A 24,191-nucleotide genomic window follows, 5' to 3' on the forward strand; every position below is an offset into this window, starting at 1 on the left:
GAGAGGAAGACGAAATCCCCCCGCGCTCCTCCCCTTTACCCGCCCGCCACGCCCCACCCAGGGGAAGCCCAACGCCCGCGGCGAGGGGCGGGGCGCCGGCGGGGCGGGGCGGGGCGGGGCGGGGCGGGGCGGGGCGGGCGATACGGCCCCACCCCGGCGAGCGGGGAGGGAGGCGGCGAGCGCTCGGCCCGCGGCTCTCGCTCGCTCGCTGACAGGCGGCTGCTGGTGCTGGGCTGAGGCTGGAGCGGGCGGGAGGGGCGCGGTGGGAGCGCGGAGGAGGGAGGAGGCGGGCGGGCACCGGGCTTGTAAATACACTGCGATGCTGTCTCGGGCTCGCCGGCCCGGGTGCCGCCTCCGCGCCAGCTTCGCGCGCCATCGCCCGCTCCCCGCAACCCCCCGCCCGCGCCCCTCGGGGTCCCGCGGCTGACCCGCTCGGGATGTGACCCCCTTTCGCCCCGCCTGGCCTCCCCTGCCCCTCGGGGGGCCCGCCTTTGCCTGCTTTGGGGGCTGTGGGTGGGGAGGGGCGCGCGGATCATGGCATTGGAGTTCCCGGGTTTGCAGCCGCCGCCGCCACCTCGTCCACGCACCCCGAGCGCCCCTTCTTCCCGGAGCAGCAGCGGAGAAGGCGGAGCGGCCGGCGGGGGCGAGGTAGATGGGGCTCAAGGCGCGCAGAGCGGCGGGGGCGGCTGGCAGCGGCGGCGACGGGGCCGGCGGAGGTGGCGGGGCCGCTAACCCGGCCGGAGGGGACGCAGCGGCGGCCGGCGACGAGGAGCGGAAAGTGGGGCTGGCGCCCGGCGAGGCGGAGCAAGTCACCTTGGCGCTCGGGGCCGGCGCTGACAAAGACGGGACCCTGTTACTGGAAGGCGGCGGCCGTGACGAGGGGCTGCGGAGGACCCCGCAGGGCCTCGGGCTCCTGGCCAAGACCCCCCTGAGCCGCCCTGTCAAGAGGAACAACGCCAAGTGCCGGCGCATCCAAACTTTGATCTACGACGCCCTGGAGAGACCGCGGGGCTGGGCGCTGCTCTACCACGCGCTCGTGTGAGTACCTGGCGCCCCTCGGCGGCGCAGACGGGGGTTCGGGTGGAGGGTTGGAGCGGAGGAGGAGACCAGCCCGCCCTCAGTGTGTGCGTCTCTGCTGGATGGGTCTCTGGGTGTTGGGCCCCAAGGCGTGAAAGGTCCAAGCGCGGTTCCTCGGCTGTTTCGGAGATTAAATTGGCGTGTCTGTGTGCGCGCGGGTGCGCATGTACGGCATCTTCTCCGGATATTGGTAGCCCAGCTTAAAAGAATTCTGTGGTTTTTTTTCCAATTAATGTGGAGGTTGAGCAGGGTAAAGCGGACCCTCCCTTGCGCGCTGTGTTTCTGCTTGGGGCGGGTCCTTTCTCTTGGGATCGCTGCAGAGTTTAAATGATACATCCTGGAGTTGGGGATGGGAGTTACAGTGGTGTGTGTGTGTGTGTGTGTGTGTGTGTGTGTGTAGATTGCTTGCTTGTACCTACCCTTCTTAGGGCTCCATCCTGGTATAGGAAAGATCCTGGTTGCTCTAATTGGTGGCTTGGTCTGGTCAAAAAGCATGTCTTTGGGTGCTTTAGGGGGAAGTTAATGAGAGAGAGGAAGAGAGAGTGTGTGTCTCAGGCTCTAAGCCTAGACTGAGAGGCTGGAGCTTAGTGCCGGGAGGTGAGGGCCTCAGGGGCTTATTTTGGTTGAAACATCTCCATGATTTGGTACTGATATCCCTTCGGCCTCACTGCTGCCCCTTCTCTCACTTTGGCTGGGCAGGGGATGGGGTCTGTGAAGGGGCCTGGGCTGGAGGTTTGCCCACAGGCACCTTTCCCCTAGAAAGTGTCTCCTTGCTAATCAGGATGTAAATACGTGGCCAGAAGGAAGATGGAACTCCCTTCTGCACCGGCCACTCTGCATAGAACATCCTCCTAAATTTGGGGAGAGGACAGGGATGGCAGCGTTGGCTCCTCACCCAGGAGGGAACATCAGGGCTGTCAGCACCGATCTCAGAGCAGGCAGGGCACTTCCAGTTACCCCTTGCCTCCTGTCTGTGGCTTAGTCATTCTGATGGCTGCTTTTCAGGAGGCTGTCTCTTTACGAGGGTTTGGGCAGAAAATTGGCCATGACCTTGACCCCTCTTGTGACTTTACTAGTAGATATTCCTCTCTGTCCTCCTCCAATTGACCCATGACTGATGGGGTCTGAGGGAGTTCTGGGAGCTTTGGACTACCTGCCAATCTTCCTTGGTTGGAAAGCTTTTCCAGATTTGGCCACCAGGTGGGGGCATCCACACAGAACCTCTGAGTAGGCAACAGGTTTCTTCAGAGAGGTTATGGTCGCTTGGAGAGGGTGCCTCCCCTTAAACTGAGGAACCAGCAGGAGGGAGGGAGCATCCAGCCAGGAACATGGATTTGGGGGAGCCAGCCTTTGGCGACCGCGTGTATTTGCAGGTATTAGTAGCTGGAGAAAAGGATTAGCAATTGTTGCTTTTCCATTTGCTTTTTTCAGGTGGAAAAAAGATGCAAAATACATTCGTCTGCTGTATTTAGTTAAATTGAACTGAAATTAATATTGGACTATGTGATAATGAAAAAAGACACACAAATTATCTGCATGCACACAAACATACACAGACTCACATGTCCTTTTGCACATAAATGGCAGTCAGCATGTATTGGCTGACGTTCGAACCTGGGGTCCCACCAGAGCTTGTGGGCTCCCTCTTACTTCGCCCACGTTTTCCAGACAGCACCCCAGCCCTGTGTTGCCCAGTCTGGGGAAGGGATAGCTAAGATGCCAGAGCCACAGTTATCCTTCTCTAGAATTATTCCATCGCCCAGACGCAAGTTTGAGAATGCCAGAACCTGCAGCCTCAGTTTCCCAGAGAGGATCCAGGAAAAATGTAAGACAGTGAGGGGGGAGGAGTTGAATACAGAGCCCGGTACTTTCACACATGCAAATCATTTGATTGTCACCATGGTCCTAGGAGGTGGGAATCATTATCTACGTTTTGTAGATGAGGATATGAAAATTTCCAGAGATAAAACCACTTGTCCAAGAGTCCGCAGCTGATGTTTATGGAGCACACATCTGAGTGCAGTGGGTCAGCGTTTCTGAGCCCAGATCCCAGTTCTGACCCTTGCCAACAATCGCAGGACTCTGGGTATTTCACTACGGGTCACTGGGTGCCCGACCCTATTGGTAAACACAAGGCTCTTAGTAATGCCTTTTTCCTCTTCCTACTCACAGTTGGCAAATGGCTAGAAATGGAATTCGGGATCTAAACAGATGATCAGAACCCCGGGAACTGCAGTGTTAGGGAAATGTGGGATAAGCTGTGGAGCTGGTGGGAATGTGGATTGTGATTCATTGGGAGTCCTACAGGAAAACCCATGTTGGGCTGGGCTTGAGATCCTGATTTTGAAGCTACCTAGTTAATGGATGCATTGTACATCCTCTCTCCACCTTAGGAGGAAGTCCAGTCAAGCAAACAAAATTGAACCTTTCATTGATGATTCAGGATTTTACAAGACACTGAAATCCATGTTTCAGAGCATCCATTCTCCTGTTCTGGGCTGTGGCTAATGGCATAAGGGTGCCAAGAAATTGGGCTGACCATGGGCTCGCAGTTTCGTACATGCTTTAAAAAAAGAAAAAAAAAATGAACCTGACCCATGAGATGTAATTTCCTCCCTATATCCTAAAGATAGAATACAGCAAAAGTGGAAATCAAAGACCCCCCCCTGCACCCCCCCCCCCCACACGCCCTCCTCACTTTGCCTTAAGTGTCCCTTCCCTACTTTCTCCTGGCCACTCACTTGGCCCAGCTACAGTGTCACCTCCTCTGGGAGAAGCTTTTCCCTGACCCTCCAGACTGAGCTAGAATTGCCCCTCCTCTGCAGCGTCCCCAATCGTAGGATTTTGCACTTTGCATTGGGTTGATTGGCCCCTTCATCTTGCCCATTGAATGGAGAGCTCCTTGAGAGCAGGGGTTCTGTTGTTCTTTAGCATTCTCAGTCCCCAGCAGGATGCCGGACCCTGGAAATGACTCAGTGAGCATTTGCTGAAAGGATGCGCGAAAGAATATGCCTGGCTTCACCAAGACTGTTCTGTACGGCTTTACTGTTATCACAACAACACTAAGTAGCCAAGGTCAGCCTTGTAGGATTTGAATGATGAGAATGGCTCTCAGAAGTCTTAAAATGGACTATGGGGGGAGGGGGAAAAGGTGGGAGACCATCCTTTGAGCCCAGTAAGGCTGATCATTTCTCTGCTTTTTTAGCCTTATGACTGAAAAGCATTTTGATGTTATAGAAAATGTGGGCAGAGATTTGGCCATGATCTTGGAGTTCACATCTGGATTCTACCTTACGTCTGTGACTTTGCATGAGCTAAATTGGAAATGACCTGTCATTGCAGACGATAACACTGACCGGTCAGAGGGTGGATTTTAGATGTAAAGGGAATAGTGCATGTAAATGACATTCTCCCCATATCAGGCACTCAGTATTCATTAGTCGTTTCTGAATAGGGGTCTCCTTAAAAGTCATACACACCAGCCACTGTGCTGCCCTTTGTCTAGGGACTCCCCCTTCCTAGCCTGTTGTGAGTGGTGAGACGCTGGCTTCCTGTTGGCCTTGTTGCTGGGTTGGCACTGCACAAGCATCCCGCTGCCCTGACCACTTCTCCGTGGTCAGCTGGGTATCCTCAGTCACTCACCTGTTGACAGACCAAGGGGAAATGAGCACAGGGAATGCCTATTGGTTATATTCGGAGGTGGACTGGCCTCAGGGACATCTGGCAGGTGAGACTGAGAGGAGAACCCAAGCACCCATCAGCTGCTCTGGAATATAAGAGACCCAGCTGGTGGACTTAGCATGTTAACTAAACCATCTATGGTCCCGAACGTGGGGGAGAGACACTTGACTCCCACTCAGACTCCTCAGTCAGGCAGAGTCTTGGCAAGTTTGGGATGAGAGAAATTAGGTTTCCCAAAGTCGCTTTGCCTCTTACAGCTGGTATGGTCTTGGACAAGTTGTATACCTGGTACATGGAAAACATTCAAAGAATATTAGTTGTTGCTGTAATTCTATGTATTCATGTATTTAATCTCTTGACAACCTTGTGACTCTGTGACAACCCTACTGGGATCCCCTTTTATGATGAGAAAACAGAGAAGAGCTTCTGTTTCTTCATCTGAAAAATGTTATCAGCATAGGCTCTTGTGAAACTAAGAATACCTTGCATAGAAGAAATGAGCAATAGTAGTTATTTGTGTATTAATGTTTCTCAGTCAGTAGGTATTTCTTGAGTGCCTTGTCTGGGCCAGGCACTCTTCATTAAGGCTAGAGCAGTAAAGAAAACAAAAATAATGCAATCTAATATCTGCCCTGATGGAATATATGTGTAATCTAATAATAACATCGTTAATATTAACAGGAATCTCAGAGTTTTGACATCTGGTCAACCTCGGCCCTCAGGCAGAAGGAATCCCTTCAATAGCATCTCATCCAGTGTGACAACTTGTAATTCATTACTGAAGCGACATTATTTTTCTTTTCTAGACAAAGCTGGCTTCAATTCTCTCAGCTGTCCTATTTCTCTGACTCTAGGCCACTGCCCCCCTTTTCTGCTCCCCATGTATCTTATTCTTTCTCATTTCTCACTTGATGTTAGTTGTCTTAGCCAGCTCAGTCCATCCCCACTTTTGTTCACCCCACTAATCTTCCTCTTTACATCTCCTTCCTCAGTTGTGTCACTTTCCTTCTCATTATTGAGAATCAAGGATTTTAAGAAGTTAGGAACTTGCCAAAGGTCACTCTGCGGGCAAAGACAGAACGAAAACCCAGCAAGTTTACCTACGATTGATCCGAAGAAATCCAAAATACTAATTCAAAAAGATAGACCTACCCCTAGTTTGATTGTAGCCGTACGTACCATAGCCAAGCTATGGAAGCAACCTCAGTGCCTCTCAGTAGACGATCCGATAAAGAAGATGTGATATATGTCAGAACACAGTTTCTTACATTCGTGGATTCTACATAGACCATGTGTCAGGGTTCCTCTCCACCCCGGGCTTTGTCTAGCTAATGACAATTATACGCTAAAAAGGTGCATTTATTTCAAGGCCACGCAGAGTCAAGTGCCAAGCCTCGTGCCGGGCGGTTGAGAGAGATGAGCCATAATTCTTTCCCTATGGAGAGAGAGAGACTGAAAAGAAGTAACTTTAAATAGTCTACCAAATGCAACAATAGAATGCACAGGAGGACCTAGGGCCCCCAGAAAGGGGAGGGCACTGTTGTTAAGCCTCCTGTGTTGTGCTAAGGAAAAAGGTTTGGAGATGACCACACTGAAGTCAGTACCAAGGTTGGGGCCACCTGTAGTCTTGTAGGTGTCACAGGGTGCAAATCAGATCCCATCCAAGTTGTGGCCTTGTTGGGTGGGACTTTTTATGCTGCCACAGAAGGAATAGAGAAGTTTTTGTAAACTGGTTTCCTGAGAAAACAAATGGGGTTATAACTCAGGCACAAGATGGCTTCTTGCACGTAGTTTACGAATGAAAAAGAGTAAATACTTATGCAGTTGGCTCATGGAGCGTCCCACACACAGTCTCTGATTGGCGTCCTCCTGAGGTGGGCTTCCCTCCAGGCTGAAGACCTCAGGGTGAGATCTCCTTTCCTCCTCTCCATCCTCCCCTCCTTTATGAGACATACAAGTATAAAGTCACCTGAACCCTGTAAGAGTTTACAGTGGAGTTGGGGCCTATAATAGCAACTTACCAATAATAACCTACATTTTGACATCATTTCATAGTTTATGATAGCCCCCTTTTGGGCAACACCATCACGGGACATGCTTTACATATATTAGTGACAGTAGCCGTCACAGCAAGTCCCTACTGACAAATCACCAAGTCTGGTTTTCGTGAGCCGGTGTTGTGTCCGACGAGCAGGCAGCCTGTAACATAGTTTCTTTGGCATTGACCCCTGAGAGTCTCTGTAAACTTGTCACAGCAGCTTAAGCCCGTCTGTACCTTTACGAATGTCTTTTGGGGGAGGGTGGGGTGAACTAATTACCTAACACGGCTTGAGAATACTGAGCCGGGGGAATATGCCCATCCAGTCGCTGCCCTCTGTACTAATGCAAAGTCACTTAGCACTATCACACGCTTTATCTCCCTACTCCTGCCCTTTCCTAAAATCCCAGCTTTGCTTTATCTCATCCACGTATATGGGTTACGGATGCTTCTCCGCCTACTGATGTCCGTCCAAAAAAATGAAACCAGCAGGACTTACTAATCAGCAAGTCTGATCAAACCTACCAGCAGATAAGTTACTTAACAGCAGTTTATGGGATTTTGATGGACCCGGCACAGAGAGTCACTGGACAGATTACAAAAACCAGAGCTGGAGGGAACTGTAGAGAAGAGGAAAGTGAGGCCCAGGGCAGTGAGGAACTTGCCAAAGGTCACTCTGCTGACAAAGGGAGGACGCAAACTCAGGGCTGCTGCTTCCAAGGTTGGCTTCCATCTGGCCTCATTGTTTTCCCTTTGTGGTCCTGCAGCAACTGCTTCCCAGCAGTGCATTCTTACCTGCCGCTTAGGATCTGACCAAATGAACAGACAAGAATAAAGTCAGGTGCGGGCTGGTCAGGTATTTACACGCAGGCTCCAGCCAGCCTCTTGCCAAGAAGGGCTTCTCCTCCTGTTGAAGTGTCCAGTGTCCAGACCCCCTTTGCTCCACACCCCATCCTCACTTCCGGTCGTCTACCAAGATCATATAAAATCGTCCCTGATCGCCACTCAGCTGAAAGGTATTCCTAATAATGATAAAAAAACGTCTGGATCCATTGGCGTTGTTTATAATGTCACCGATGGGGCAGCACCACCATCGGTTCCATTCATGGAAACCTGATTTATTTTCATTAATAACATTAGCTGACATGTATAGAGTTATTTCCCTGGGCCATGTTGGGCTACTCATTCTGGATGGTTCTCCTAAGGTGTGGCTGAGAGGCCCGCCACCGGGTTTTTAACTCCGAATCTCACTGATATGCCCTGCAGCCGCCAACACGTCATTTTACTTTGAATTGCCTCAGTTTCTCATCTGATAAATGGACCTAATATTCCTTGCCTTCCAGGTAGTTGGAAGGGTTAAATGAGGTCAGACACGCATCTCTCAGTGGAGTGGTAACATTGGTAGAAGCTCCCCGAGGCAAGGCTCTCAGTACGTGTGGTTTATTTAACACAGGGTTGCGCCATCTTATTTTCATTTTTCTCCCCTTTGCTCAGTCTTTCCCCCTAAATGCCCCCACCCATGACATTTTAATACCATAGATGTCCTGTGTGTCTCTTTATGGACTATGTGTATATCTGGGCTCGATACATAAAAAGAGTAAGTTTTTTTCACACCTGTCCCCCACCAGAACGGAGTTTGCCCCCTCGGAAGCAGTGTTACCCAGTGAGAGTGCACGACTGAGGAAGTGATTCCAAGAAAAATTGGACAAATCAGTAAAATCGGGGACTGTGGAGAAACGTGGGGAGATGAGACAGGAGAGGGAAAGCAGACTGGAAGACTGCAGCCTCAGGCAGGTTAGCAGGAGGACAGGTGACCCTCAGTCCTCGTGGGGAGCCCTGAGGTGCAGTGTGGACAGCATAGAATTCTCCTTAAACCCCATCCATCACTGGCTCAGGGCTGCTCCCAGGAGTATTCCTCTCAGAGACAAAATGGGGGATATTGGCCAAAGGCATTTGTCTGCAAAAGGCCACCTTGGCAGGTGCTGGGAGAGGGTACTGAGGTGGTCCAGGAGGGCACCAATAGCACTGCTACCCATTGTCAAGTTCTACAGCGAAGGAAATATTGTGACTTGAGGTTCGCACGCGTTTCTGTGTTTTCCCAGGGGTTCTTAAGTAAAGGCAGCCTTGTGGCCTAAAGCTCATGGTAATTCTCTAGTGTTTTCACCCCTCATTAATTTTTTATTAAGGATGTCACTCAGGAAAAAAAAAGAAAAAAACTGAATTAAAAGTATTTGTAAATAGGTCGATTGATTCAGTGCCTGGTAGCTAACGATTGCTCATCGTTTTGAGCTCTTCTGTGGGCCAGGATTGTAGAGTTCTCAAAAGCACCGTGGAACTTGGCCGTGGTCTGCATCAGCCTGTTGGAAGTATGGTCCACTCACATATTAGTAATTCTCACCAAATAAAACAGGAGAGTTATTTTACATAAGCATGGAGAACCTCAGTCCTGTTGACACTAGTACTTCTGGGTCGCTTTCAAAGAATGAAGAACCGTACAAATTTACAACGTGAGAAACATTAGCATTTTCAAAACAAGATTAAAATAGAAATTCCGGTCGTTCTTACAAACACATCCTTGGTTGAGAAAAATGGCAGGATCTTGGTTCTGAAGTGGGGTGCCCTGATTTCTCCCCTTTGCCTCAGTTCTGTTTTCCTGAGGAAGTAATTAACATTGACTTTCAGGATTCTGGAATGGAAAAGGGAATATTGAGATTTCTCAAATCTTCTTTTGTGCCAAGATTTCAATACCTTATTTGGCCGGGAAGAAATCTCATGGGGCAATTTTAATTTTTTTTTTTTTAGGTTTACTATACATGCCCCCCCAATATCTGCTGTTTAAACTCAAAGTATGATCATTCTGCAGACATTGATTTCTGCAGTCTACTGGATGCCAGGCCTTGGGCTAGGAATAGGGGCTACAGGGATGAATAAGTCAGTCTCTGCCTTGATGGGCTCACGGTAGAGTAGGTAAATAAATAATTGCTTAGTGGTGTGATACTCACTTTAATATATGTACAGCAGGTCCTCGAATAGCATCCTTTCATTGCAACGTTGATGAGATGCCGTTGGAACTTAACTCTTATTTATATCATTAGCCTGTGGTAAAAAAATAACGTTACACGTTGTTTCACCACAGTTCCAAGAACCTATTGCTGACGTTAAGTGAGGACTTACTGTATATAATGCGTCTACTTGGGACTCCCGTAAAGTTGTCAATGCTATTTAAATGAGTCAGGAAAGATTTCCATCAACAAGAAGTGGATTTCATCATATATACAGGGCTAACGTGAAGATCGTTTCTTCCTTCATTTTCTAATGTACAAACGTGACCGTGACTGTGTCACACGTTTACAACCCAAAGATCTGCTTTATTGTCACACTCAAGGAAAGGTGCTGGAATTGAAGTAAGAGAAAGTGGGGTCATAAAACCTAGAGTTGGGTGAACCTTGAGTTGAGCTGTTTAAAGAGACTGAAGATTTGTTTCTTGGCTGTACCTTTCATAGATGCAAATATTCATTCTTTGCAGTCCTAATATGACACCAGGTACACCAGCTAGACAAAACGGGGTTTTATTAGAAGGAGAAAGATGGAGGAGTGACTTCTGCATAGACACCCAACATGTCTGCCATGTTGTCACCCGGAGCCCATGTCAGAGGTTGGGAGGGATGAGTGACGTCCCCCTGTGTTTTCTTTCCCCATCAATCAGTCCATAGGCCCTGCTTGCGTGGCTGCCAGGCCTGGCCCTCTGCGGAGAGGGGTTCTGAGTTGTGTGCCCACTGCCTTCCCACCCAGACTGGTTGAGAGTGTGACAGAAGGTTCTGGAAGCCCTGGACACCCTGATGAGCCTTGTCCCATTGTGATACCCCAGGCAGTCTGCTGAGCCAGGAAGCAATGACTGGGCGTCCTTTACTGTGCGATTGAAGCTACTGTAATTAACTACAGTGGGTTCTTGAGGTGGGGGTGGGAGGCAGGTAACCTTGGGAAAGTTCCCACTGTGTGGTCTTGCCCCTGACTCACTCACCAAGTACCTGGAGGGAGGTCATTGGGCCAGAGGGGGCCTCATGGAATGAACAGGTCCTGGACCAGGAGGCAGAATAGCGGAGTTCTCGTCCTGGGCTCTTAGACATCTTTTATGGAGTTTGGCATAAGGTAAGTGTGGATGGATGGATTAGACATGGCCTCCTCCTTCAAAGACCCCACTGTTTAGACAGGAGGCGCCGGGAGACAGGGTGGCCTCGTAGCCGTGATGTGGGCTCTGCTGTCAGACATGGGAGCAAATCCTCATTTTACCACCTGTGTGACCTCCAGCAAGTTGTAAATGGGATCAGATGACCTGCCTCAGCCGACTGCTGAGACCATAGGATGGCATCGTGGCTGTAAAGCGGCTGGCCCATACTGTTGATGGTAATGGTAACAGATGACTCGCATACAGAGGCAGATTGGCACACAGGCTAGAAGTCAGCATACAGACAGACTGCTGTGGGTTGGTTCTGAGAGGGGACTCTGGCAGGCTGCCTGGAGGAGGCAGCCTTTGATCCAGGCATAGAAAGATGCAGTGGTGTCGGGATCAGGGTTAGGGCTGGAGGCCAAAGGAGTAGCTTTGGCAAAGGCTTGGAAGTCAGAAATGGGCAGGTGAGTCAGGTGTGACCATTCCCAGTGGCTGAAGCTAGAGGCTGTTTGGGTGAATGGGGGGGTGGGTAGCTGGGTGGTGACAGGATGAAATAGGAGATGTAGTTGGAGGGGTCAGACCTTTTTTAACTATGGAATTGCTGTGCAGCCTTGGACAAGAAACCCCATGCCTCTGTGCCTTTCTTTCTTTCCTGAAGAATTAGGTAGTGGGATGCTTTTTAAGGTTTCTTAGTGGAGAAGCTCCTTGCATTACAGAGGGGACTGCTCCTCAATGGGCAGGAATGTCCCACGTTTTGTAGGATTTTCAGCATCCTGGGCCCTGCCTACAAGATGCTATTAGAGCCAATGAGTTACAATAAACCAAACCACTCCCAGGCTTTTGCAAAGGTTCTAAAGGGGGTGGCAGTAACCTCGGCTGAGAGCCACTGGCCCCTAGTGGCCGGGACTCCGGTTGACGTCTTTGGCCTCAGCTCCCCAGTGTTCTCACTGCCAGTGATGAGTTGAAGCAAAGACACATATGTAGTGGATTGGAGGGTTTACTGCACTCGTGAGGTGAGTACAGTGTTTTCATGAAAGCCTAACCTGCTTTTTGACTCAGGTAAGACACCCAGATACATCATTTCAAAAGTTGGGGAACATGAAAGTTACCCAAACACAAACCACATGCAGTGTGTGCCTGTACACACACACACACACACACACACACACCCCTCAATCCCTAAGCCCCAGTGTTTGGAACATTAATTAGTGTCACTGCATGAAACAAATTAACTTGGGGACCTCATTGCTTGCATCTGGAAAAAAATAGCACTGGGAAATGCTGACGTCGGAAACGGCAGAGCAGCACACTCATGACTGGGATATCAGCAACACACTCAGCCTCCACAGGCTGCAGAGGTCGCTGTTCCAGGAGCCTGGGCCCTGTGGCTGGATGGGGAGGTGGTGTGTGTGGATGGAAACGCGACTTATGTTTCAGATGAGAAAGGTGTGTTGGAGCAGGGCGTCTTCGCGAGGCTGCAGCTAAATCCCAGCTGTGTGACCTCAGGCAAACTACACTTCACTTATCTGGATCTTAGTTTCCTCATCAATAAAATGGGGATATTAGTGGTACCCACCTCACGTGTGAACATAAGGAAGTGAAGGCTCAGAGAGGTTAGGTGACTTGCCCAGGGGCACACAGCTGTTAGGCTGTAGAGCTGCACGGACGGGATGGGCCTGAGTATACGCTAGTGCTTCACCTCCCCGTCCTCTCCTGGGCCCTTCTCCTTGAGCTCCAGCAGACCTGGCACCCCGATTCGTCCTGCAGGAAGCTCTGCCTTGGCAGGATTTGCCGTGAGTAGCCCAGATCATGGCTGTGTTGCAGGCAAGAGCCACGCATGGTATGTTTTCTTTTAATCGACAGCGCCAGGCATGATGCTGGGCACGCAGTCCGTGTTTAACAAACACTGTTGACTAATCCCTTGGCCTTGCAGCATCCAAGCTGCGTTCCAAACAAAACCCAGATCTGAACATGGGCATGGAAAACTGCTGTTGGAACGCTGACCGCGGCTGATTTCCGTGGGAACTCCACAAGCACACCAGGAACCTGGCGGCCTGCGAAGAGGGTTCTGTGCTCTGTTGGGCCAGGTCAGCTCTACTGCCATTTCCTCACAACCATCCCAGCCAATGAGCGGAATTTAGCCAGAGTCTGTTTTGTGTGGACTCTGGTCCAGGTTTGAAGTCGGTGGTTGTCTGTGCTCGGAGATGGCACTAAACGGATGGATAGGAATTGACCATTTACTATCTAGCCTTCTGGAAGGGAGGGAGTGACCAAGATAGAGGGGAACCAGGAAGGAGCTACTGGCCTCTGAGCCCAGGGGCTTGGGAACTCTGCCAGCCTCAAAGGGGCTCAGGCCCCTCCAGCCCCTGGCGGTGAGCCCCAGACTGTGTGGTAAGAAGACCCAAGGATACAAAGATGGCTGTGTCAGTGGGCTCTGGCCTCTAGGAGCCCCATCTCATGGTTTTGGGCAGCCCGACCCCTCTGGCCTTATCTCCTGCAGTATCCTAACTTCTGGCCTCCCCTCTTGCCCACCTCCATCTGTTTTCCACCTGGAAGCCAGGGTTGTCATTTTCCGGTGTGAATTAGATCATGTTTCTGTAGTTCTAAGCCCTTCATTGGCTGTCTGCTGACCGTGGCACAAAACCCATTCTCCTTGCTCACACTCATAGGCCCGAGGGATCCAGCCCCTGCTCCCCACCGCCGTGGCCGGGCTTTCCGGGTTCCAGCTCACACAGCCCTTCCCAGGGCACCCCAAGTCCTGCTTCCCCTCAGGAAGGGCCTCAGCTCTTACCATTTTCTCGGCCTGGAAGCCTCTCCCTCCACCCATATAAAATACCTTCCTTAGTTTTTGTTGGGGGCTCTGTGATCAGCTGCTTCCAGGTCCGTCTTCATCATTGCTTATATCCTTCAAAACACCGCGTCATAAGCGGTGAGGACCACAGGCCGTAAGGTATGTGTTCATGTGTCTCCCGTCACTCAATTACGAGCTCCAGGTGAGCAAAGACCAGGTCAGGTTCGCTTGTTCCTGCTCCCAGCTTGGGGTCTGCCCGTCGTGTATGTTTGTTGACTGGTAGAATGGCCCAGACAGACTCCCTAGAATGTGTCTAGAGGAGGGTGAGCAGGATGGCCAGAGGACGACCGAAAGCCCCATCTTGCTTATAGATCGAGGTTGATCTAGGAAGGAGGAAGGATGGAGGGAGGGCTGCGAGCCTCCCTTCCGCATATCCCAAGTCCCATGCAGGGGGAGGGCTGTCTTTCTGTGGTTTCACGGCCCGCGCAAGGAGCAGTGGGGAGAGGGAACAACAGGCCTATCTGCTGACGAACCCGAGAACTTGGTACCAGTCAGGCTTGACTGTAGGGGGCTGGCTGTCGTGGAAGGGAGGGAGTGACTCCACGGAAAGTCCCAGTGGATGTGGCAGAACACCACCTGCAGGGAATACTGCTGAGCCTTAAAAAGGAAGGACATTCTGACATACGCTACCACGTGGATGAACCTTGAACGCATTTTGCCAAAGCCAGATATGAAAGGACAAGTTTGTGTGATTCCACTTTTACGAGGTTCCTAGAATAGTCAGAATCAGAGAGACCGAAAGTAGAATGGTGGTAACCAGGGGCTGGGGGAGAGAGGGTGAGCAGTGAGTGTTTAATGGGGAGTGTTTAAGGGGGACAGTGTCTCGGTTTGGGGAGATGAGAGAGTTCTGGAGATGGGTGGTGGTGATGGTTTCACAATAATGTGAAGGTACTTAGTGCCACTGAATTGTACACTTAATAATGGTTGAAGTGGTAAATTTTGTTCTGCATACCTCTCCACACTCCAAAAAGGACAGAACTCGGCTGTGGGGTGAGAAACGAGGTACAGTGCTGGGTGTTTGGACCGTGTGGTTTAAGAGGTCCCCTCCACCTACAGAATGTTTCATTTTATGAGAAGTGAACTTCATTTGAAAGTGTCCCATTGTCCTGTTTCCCTGAGCCAGCTGAGCCCCTTGACATTCCCAGCCATCCAGACCCCGTGCTTGTCCTGTTTTCACTGCCTTCCTGCTGTACTTGGCTTTTTGGAAGGCCTGGGGACATCTGATTTCACGTCATCGGTTCACTGGAGAAAATGACATGGGTTAAATATTTGCAACAATTACCATCTTTAGACGCCTGCCTGACTCTCTGCAAAGTCCTGTTCCTCAATGCTCCAGGAGCCCTGTGCACATAGATGCATCTGTCCTATGGTGCTGTTTGTTTCATGACAAAATCTAATTCGTCCCTGAACTCTGGTAATGGCTGTGGCCTTCTACTCCATTAACTAATTCATTCAACATTTATCGAGCATGTACTGATTTCCTCTCCCAAGGAGTTGAGCTGTGGGGACAGTCACACAAGAGAACGCAGTGTGTCCCCAGCCCAGTGGACACACAGGAGGGATAGATGAAGTCTGACTGGGGTGGGGGTGGGGTCAACGAAGTCTTCCCAAAAGGCGGGATTCTGGAGCCATAGCTTGAGAGAGGAGGGGTTCTTCAGAAAGGCCAACACCAAAAGGCATCACTCAGATTGTTTCTAGAGGGTTTAATTCCATCCCTCTCTGGAAGGAACTTCCTAAATCAAAGCCTTCTTCCATGCTTTACCCACCCTTTGCAACTCAGCTTACCGTCTTTCTCCCTCCCCATTTCTTGTTCCTCACCGATGGCGGGGCAGAGAGGAAAGGAAGGTGACTAGGAATGGCGGGAAAGCTGGGGTGGGGAGACTGCTCTTGAAGGAGAGAGATCACACCGGTTCCTTCTCCCTCCTCAGCGTACAGCCTGTCACCTGCTCTGTGCCTGACTCCATGGGTCTCTGCTTGGAGGAGACAGTGCAGGGTTAACCCCTCTGAGCCCCAGGGTCCTCAGAATTCATATTCACAAGGCATTTCTCACATCTTCTGTTACGAAGCCCGTGGCTGGACTTTCTGAGCATGACATGGATTGAATCTTGAAGATGTTTCCCTGGGGGGCGGGGGTATTGTCATAATTCAGTGGGAAGAGCATCGGGATGGGGGTCTGGACCCTTAGCAATGGCCCTAGGCTGAACTTGGGTTTGTCTTACACCCATGTCCGTCCTTAATTTTCCTACTTGTAAAACTTGAAGTCCTCCGCTGGCTCTGACCCTCTGTGATTCTGGCCCCGCCCCTTACTTAACCCATGCAAACTCGTGTTGACCGTTGATCATTTGTTTCCCACATCAAGCCTCCATTTCTCTCACTGACCACCATACCCAGAATTTCCTTCGGGAACCTTCTCTCCCCGGATTCTTAACTATGTTCTTTTGCTCCATCTGGAATCAGCAGGTCAGCCTAGCTTCCCTGGCCCCAGTGGTGGGTACAGGAAAGAACACGCCACCCAGGCAGAGCCCGTGGGTGGAGGGAGTGAACTGAGGGCTTGGGAGGGAATACCAGACGAGCTGTCTCCTCCTGTGGGTGGCATGGTGTGAGGGTGTGAAATCTGGAGCACCAGCAGTCATTTTGCTAACATGAGTGGGGGTCTGGAGAGGTGGAGAAAGGGGGGAGGGGGCGTGGGAAGCAGTGAGTGCTGTGCAGGGCCTGACATCAAAGGCAGAAGCATGTGAGGTGGGGCTTGGACTATTCTGCTTGCAGGCTGGTGAGGTTGGGGAATTGGACGCGGCTGTATAGACCACAGTGAACATTTCAGTCTGACCATAAGGCCACTGGGTTTCCCAGAAGGGAGTGGCATGATCAGATCTGTGTTTTGTAAGGGTGACGTTGCGACTGGGTGGAGAAGGGATGGGAGTGCAGAGGTATATGTGGTGGTTAGCTGTTCCAAGATGGCGGCTGCAACTCAGAATGGGGCCGTTTATGAAGCTCCCACCTTGGGCTGGGAGGTACCCATGGTACGCTAACCCGCCGAATCTCGGCAACAACTCTGCTTAACTGAATCTCATCATCCCCACATTATAGTTGAGGGACATGCTCCGAGAGGTCCAGGGTCTTGTTCAGGGTGTCACAGCCAGAGGAAGCCAGGAGTGGCCAGTCCCAAAGCCTCTGATGTTCCCACTGCACTGGTGGCAACACACGTCATTCTCCAACCAGTGGGGGCCTCTCTATCTCTCTCACTCTCTCTGCTGCCTTCAGGAGCCTTCAGGGCCAGGGTTGACATTTGTGTTCACGATGATTTCCTTCCTGCTCACAATAAATGTCAGCCTGAATGATGGAAGTGATTCAGCACAAAATCGCATTGGAGGGGGAAAAAAAAGAGCTGTGTGGAAACATTTGCAAATGGATTAAAAATTTGAGTCCACCAGCTCATGCCAGCATACTTGGAAGTTTGAGGGATATTTTTAGGCCATGAAATCCAAATGGCACTGATCGTGGGTTGACAAGATGGAAATGCTAAGAGTAGTTTGCTAGCTGTGACCAAAGGTTGCTTTGCTTCTCCTTAGCTCTAAAATAGCTGCATCCCAAAGGCAGGATCTTCTGAATGCTTACTCTTCCTCCTTTTTTTTTTTTTGTCTTTGCATCTTTCTCCTTCCACATCAGGAGCCCAGGGCTCAGCAACCTGTTCTTGGTACCCTCTGGAAAGACCTAACTGGTGTTGGTTTTGGAACCTTCTTGGCACTTTTGGAAGCCAGTGAAGGCAGCCCTACTCACGCCAGCATGTGAGGGAGCTTGTGGGTTCATGGATCCCAAGGGAGACCAACAACAGGACCGATGAAGGAGTGTGGCTTTACCTGGGCCCAAGCTCACCTGGAGCCGGGCACTGGGACACTGCTCCGACACAAGATGTCGTCTCTGCTTCTGTCTGCAGAATCCCCCCACATGGTGGGTCCCGTGGGACACCTACAGCGTCTGAGCTTTACCTCTCTCTGATTTCCTATTCTATCTCTGCTCCTTTTGGCTTACATCCTCTGTCCCTGGAGAGGGACTGACCTTCCTTCTTTGGTTCTCAAGTTAGGGACCCAGGTGCCCACAGGTGGATGCCCCTTCCCAACTTGTGGCCGTGGGGGGCAGGGATCGGGAGACAGCGTGACAGCTACTGCAAAACAGAGAACAGTAGCTCCCCCGAAATGGGGGAGTGCTTCTCAAAATCTCTGACAAGAGAAACTGACAGGCATTAAGCCTTCACATTTCACCAGGCACTTCCCCACACGCTTTACCTGTGTTAACTCTCTTACTCCTCACAACTGCACAATAGGTGCCATTAAATGGCACCAAAAATCCAAAGAGGACTGGATTACCCTGTGGGGTTACTGGGATGACAAACGAGGTAGCATTTATTTGTAAGTAGCTGAAAGCAGTGTCCAGCTTGTAGCATTTACTCACCGTTAACTTCCTTTGCCATCCTTTCAAAAAGTTTTCAATTATATTTACGTTTAGCAAAGGAATGTGCAAGTAATTCAAGCCCCACGTCTGCTCACAGGTTTAAAATGAAAAGCCACAGCCCTGCGTCATCCTGTGCCCTCCCCAGCCCCACGCCCAGAGGCAACATCTCTCTGTCTCTCCTTAGATTTCCTGGTGGTTCTCTCCCCCCGGCTAAATCACACGCTTGTGCTGTCTGTTGATGAATCAACTTTAGGCATTTTTCCTTGGTTCCCTTTTCTATCTCTGCTCCTTGCGGTTTATGTTCTTTTTAAATCTTCTCTCTTCTCCCATTACTCTGCTCCCTCTGTTTCTTTAGCCTCAGCGACTTCTTTTTCCTCCGTTCTCTTGCAATCTCTCCTTTCCTCACATCCCTCCAATCACCCCTTCCTCCTCCACCATCACCTCCTCTCCACTCTCTCCTGTTTTCTTACAATGTCTTCTCCACATTCCTCTCCCAGAAACTTTTAGCATCCTTTTCTTTCTTTTTGTCTTTTGTATGTTTATTAGGACCTTTTCCTGCTCATTCTGCCCTGTATTAGTTATTTATAGCTATGTTATCACTAATTTTTTAAATTCTTTTTCTCGCATGTGCTACTTTATAAAGCCTTCAGAACACTCCATGACATACATTTTGGGGTTCTCATTTTGTGGATGAGAGAACAGCATCAGAAGGAGTCTAAGGTGAACTTAGTGTCACACAGGAGAGAGTGAGGGCCACATGTGTGAGCTTGTTCAGGGCCAGGTCCCATCACCTTCATTTCCCCCCAGCAGGGTACCTCATCCTAGGAGGAGCTCAGGAAATTGGTTGAATGGGATCAGACAGAAAGTCCCATTCATCGTAATTAGCTGCATTGGACGTTTCCCTTATATTCTGATTTCTTGAGGCCATGCGCAGGGTCACACATGTGCACATATTCTCACACACACCACTCATATGACTCTGGCTTTCAGCTCATCGCCCACATATTTTTTAGCGCTTACTATAAATCCTGACTTCTGTTTGGGAGGCAGCCTGCTTGTAACAAGCCGTCGGTGGTTTTTGTCCTCCTGACGTCCTGGATAATTCATGGGTTTGGAGCTAGAGAACTTGCCTCTTGCCCTGTCAATATTGCATACGCATTGCTCCCCTCACAAAATAGCTTTCAGAGTTGCAGTAAATCCTCCGGAAATTACCTGGAGTTAACTACGGGTTGGTTAAGTGCCAGTAATTACATTCCCTGGGAATTTCTGCTGACACGTGGACACATGGCTTTACGGGTATCCCAGGGCGATAGACTTTTGGAGCTGGAAGAAGGCTTTGGGATGAAGCCCTTGAACCCAGGGAGGGGAGGAGGTTTGCCTAAGGACACCTAGTTTACTAGTGGCAAAGGAGATCAGTACCTGGGTCTCCAGAGCTCTGTCTGCGCTTGGCTCTGTCCGTTCCCAGTCAAGCTGCCCTGGGGTCCAGCTAATGTGTGGCCTGGTGTAGTGTGCCAAGCCGTTTCGCACAGCACTTCCCAAATTACGAATTAATTGGGCACTAACCTCACTGCCCACAGTTATAGCATTACTTGACAGGGGTGGAAGGTTGGCGGAAGGATGCCCTAGCATCAGCTGGTTTCACCAACAGGAATTGGGCTGACAATACACCTTGTGTTTATCTCACACTCGCCCTGCTGCCAGTAGCATTCTTTAGAGCCCTCCAGATTTGAACTCTCTCTCAATTGATACAGCCCAATGAAGTAGGTTGTACTGTTTCATTTCTTCATTTTACCAGTAAGGAAACCAAGGCCCAGAAAAGGGATGTGACTTGCCCAAGTTCAAGCCCATGCTGTTGGCCTGCAGGGTCCTTGCTCTTCGCCTGTACACAGTGGTGGCTGTTTGTTATGAATCTATGCCTAACTGTTTGGAATAATATTAACGATTCTATTATATTTGGTGTAGAGATTCTCCAGCAGGGGCAGGGTGCACATCCCATCATAGCATGAAGACACTCAGCATTCCCAGCACGGAAACAGAGCTTAATGTGAGGAGTGGGTCGTGTGTGGTGGCTGGTGAGGGCAGAAAGGAGGACACAAGAGAAGAAGGAGAAACCCCTGAAGGGGCACAGACTAAACCAAGTGGAGAATTGCTGGCTTCGTACCTTGCCTACACCTTCTCGGCTCTCACACCCCACAAGAAATAGAGATTGATGGAGTGATAGTGTCATCTACATGTTGTAATCGGAGGGTAGGCTCTGCAGTCAAACTGCCTGGGTTCTAATCCCAGCTCCGAAACTTACCAGCTGTGCCACTTGGGGCGAGTCACTTTACCTCTCTGTGCCTCTCAGGTTTCTGATCTGAAGAAAGGGGACAGAAATCGCACTTGGTCTGAGGATTACATTTCTTGGTATTTAGAAAGCACTGAGAATATTATCTGGCACTTAGCTATGAAAGTAGGTGTTAAGGGAACAATGAAAACACACAGCTGGGGAAGAGGGTCTCAGAGGGGCTGGAAGACTCCACCGGGATTCCAACAGGAGCAGGACCTGAACCCAGGACTTTGGAACCACCCCATATAGATCCATACTGCTTTGCTTACATCTCACTACTTGCTGCAAAACAAAATGAAACAAAACCCATCTCCCCACCCCGGGCTGTCTGTGGTTTGAGATGAGCACCCCAACCTGTCCCCGGGTGTCTGTGCCTGGGAGCTGGGGTTCCGGGCCTTGGGGGAGGGGAGAGTGGTACTCGTGGGTGTGATGCTGATGGGTTTTTGATCAAGTCTTTTCTCCACATGCCCCTCGAGGACCCAGGGTCTCACCCGTCGCTGACATGTGGGCATCTCTGTCCCAGCCCCTTTCCAAATCCCTTTGATTCTCATTAACGCTGTTTTTCAATTAAATTATTCTTAGCCCTAGAATCTATCCAATTAAAGAAGCAATTTTCTGTACTTTCCCTGCAAGTGATTGCTTACCTGGTTTGGTGGTGCCTTTCGCAGTGAACAAAGCTGAGTGAATACTCCAGGGCCACCAGCTCTTAATTGGCGGGCTGGGGCGGAGGGGGAGTGATTTCCATTGTGGGGAAGATTCCTACACCAGCTAACCTGACAATGAATCGGGTTAGTCAAATGCCAGTCCTCTCCCACCCCCTCCCCACCTTTATTTCCAAAGGTTATGCTCAAGCAGGTCTCAGAGATAGCTCCAATTTGTAATTCTAATTTCCTTGGAAATAGTGCTAAATAGAGCATTTGTCATTCCTCTCCTTGTCGATTACCAGCCACAGATGAGGATTTATGGTTTGAGCCACAGACGAGATTTATGGCCTGAGCTGCTTCCGCCGCCCAAGGCAGAAGCCTGTCTCTGGGGCAGAGTGCCATATCTGAGCACAGATTCAGAAGAAGGGGTGGGGTGGGGGCTGGGTGTTCTCAGTTAAAAATATCTCAAATGTGTTTTTACTCTAAGTATAGAGGAAGGAAAAACGTACCCTGCTAAGCAGCAGGTGACCTGGTTATGAGTACAGTTGGGAGAAGGACAGTGACGGTTCAAAGACTGAAATGCTTTCACGCACCGTGGAGTGGTCTTCCTGCCCTGGATATTTATTTGGGGAAGGAGAATGCTTTGATTTCATATGGTTTTCATTTCAGACTTGCAGGTCCAGTTAGGAGCAGGTGTGGCTTGCCAGGCTAAGAGATGGAGCAGGCTTTCCAGGTAGCTTGTTGTGGGAATGAATGGAGAGAGAATCTGGCCCATCTTGATTGAAACCAGCATTCGAGAAGTTTGGTTTTGGAGATTGCAGCCATTTGTTCATTCTACCAATATATTTGTGAACCTACTATGTGCCAGACTCTCAGATAGGGGAGCCAATGGTGAAGCAAACCCAATGGTTCTCCGACTCCATGGAGCTTATAGCTAGTGGGAAGACAGACGTCATTCAAAGAACCACAAAAATAAATGCAAAGTCACCACCATAAGTGCTTTGGGAGAGCAATGCCTAGTGCATAAAGCTCCTTGGAGAACTCAGTGGGCTTTGCAGACTTTGGAACTGAGATCCAGAGAAAGCTTTTGGTTCCCTTTTTGAGGTATTTAGATGTTGGAAGTGGGAAAGAGGCTGCTAGGCAGAGATCCTGGCTACCAGCCTTGGCTATAACACGTGGTACTTGGGACTTTTGGCAGGTCACTTCCCCTCTGGGAGCCTCAATTGTCTCATCTGGAAAATGGGGCTGATCACACCTGCCTGTGGTGGCAGCAGTGGGACGAAGAGGGAGGAGCCCATGGGGATCTTTACCAAGTGAGGCGCAGCTTTCCGATTTCCTCACGGCAATGTGGTATCACCCTGAGCACGTCATTCATGGTCCCCCAAAAATCAGTCACCTTTGACGTGGGGCTTGGTAGGGCTGGGCCCTATGGTTTACAGGCTCCTGCCCACGTTAGTGTACCTTGAGGCACATTCGTGGTGTCCTGTGTCACAGAAGCAGGGGAGGTTGGGTGACCCCCCAGGTCCTGCTGTTGGGAAGTGGCAGGGGTGGGTGTGCACCCACCTGAGGCAGCTTAAAGAGGATGCCTTTTCTTCTCAAGCCTGGCTGCCTCCCTGGTGTGGGGGAAGGGGCTTCTCTGTGGGGTCAGAACTAGCTCACACGCCGTAAGGGGGTGGTTTCCATAAACAGATGGCTGCTAGGAGCTTTTCATTGAACTGGAAAGTGGTAGGAGCTGAGGACCCAGAGGAATGGCGTTGACTTTTATGACGTCCCCATCCAGATGGAAACGTGAAATAACCTCGTGGGGAGTTCAGGGTACCTGTTCGCATCCCCCTCCAACGCGATAACACTCTGACCACGTACTTCGGGCATCGAAGAAGCCAATACCTGTCGTAACCCTTACTGGGGACTCTTAGCGAAGACTATTTCTCGTTTTCCATTACCCAGAACTTGGGGTCGTGTAGTTGCTATACCTGTTGTGTGTAGTCTCTTCTTTACAAGTGGTGTCAAGTTATTCTTAGAGGAACTGGGCCATTTGTTCAACAAATACTCCCTGAGCACTTTACCTGCCCCTGGCACTGTGACAGCCACTGGGGGTTCAAGCAAGAGAGACTCGGATTCTTGCCCTCCTGGAGCCTTTAGTCTAGTGGGGAAGACGGAGGGGCGGGTCTTGGAAGGAAGGAGACCAGTCAGGACGCTGGGGAAGACATTATTGGCACGGTACGTTAGGGTGTGAGAAAGGGAGCGTGCTGTTCACCCTCGTGCAAGTGTTCGACTTGAATGTATTTAAATAAATTCTTGATTGATTTAAACTCCCCACTTGAAAACAGCATCCAGTCCAGTATTTTGACAGAAGGCAGTTTCATTATGTCTTGGGTTTTTGCCATGTTTATTCAATTTCTACTTTAGGCCCTAGGTGTCTTAGCAGGTCATCTCTCTACCCCTGGAAAGCTGGGTTACCATGGATTCTCACCCAAACCGGATTAATTCAATTCCAGTTCATTCTACCAACACGCACCGCGGGCCTGCCAAGTGCCCCCATCCCGTCTCAGGAGCTGCAGATATAATGATAGAGGGTGGTCCCTTGGGAACGTGAATTTCTGTTTTGGGTCAATAGTGAATTAACAGGACAACTTTGGGCATGAATCAAGGTACATGAAATCAATAAGTGTTTTACCTGGGTTCTCAGGGATGCTTCACAACAACCCCATGAGGTAGATTTTGTGAAAATCACTTTGGAGAAGGCGAGACTGATGCTAGACATGCAAAGCCACTTGCCCACAGTTGGACAGTCAGTGAGGGAAAAATAGCTGAGACGTAAACCCAGGCCCCTGGATCTAGTCAAAGACCAGAGATGGAAAGGACTCAGCACGTGCCTGGTTGGAGAATACCGGGCTGGCCTCACGTGGTCCTCCGTCTTGGATCTCTGTGTGCGGCGAGGCACACAACCCAGT

General features: G+C 50.2%; 1 protein-coding gene across 2 annotated transcripts in view; it reads left to right on the top strand.

Annotated features, from left to right (window-relative positions):
* Positions 1 to 239: 239 nt before the first annotated feature.
* The window catches only part of KCNQ3 (potassium voltage-gated channel subfamily Q member 3), a 218,101-nt gene continuing 194,149 nt past the window's right edge, over positions 240 to 24,191 (top strand). The window contains exon 1 of one of the 2 annotated variants that reach the window (XM_074316306.1): positions 240 to 1,038. In XM_074316306.1, coding sequence (XP_074172407.1) covers positions 653 to 1,038 — 386 coding nt within the window. In that variant the 5' untranslated portion in view covers positions 240 to 652. The remainder of the gene's footprint in view (positions 1,039 to 24,191) is intronic. The other variant, XM_019711688.2, reaches the window with a different exon arrangement.

This window comes from Rhinolophus sinicus, linkage group LG12, assembly GCF_036562045.2.
Source record: "Rhinolophus sinicus isolate RSC01 linkage group LG12, ASM3656204v1, whole genome shotgun sequence".
NCBI lineage: Eukaryota > Metazoa > Chordata > Mammalia > Chiroptera > Rhinolophidae > Rhinolophus > Rhinolophus sinicus.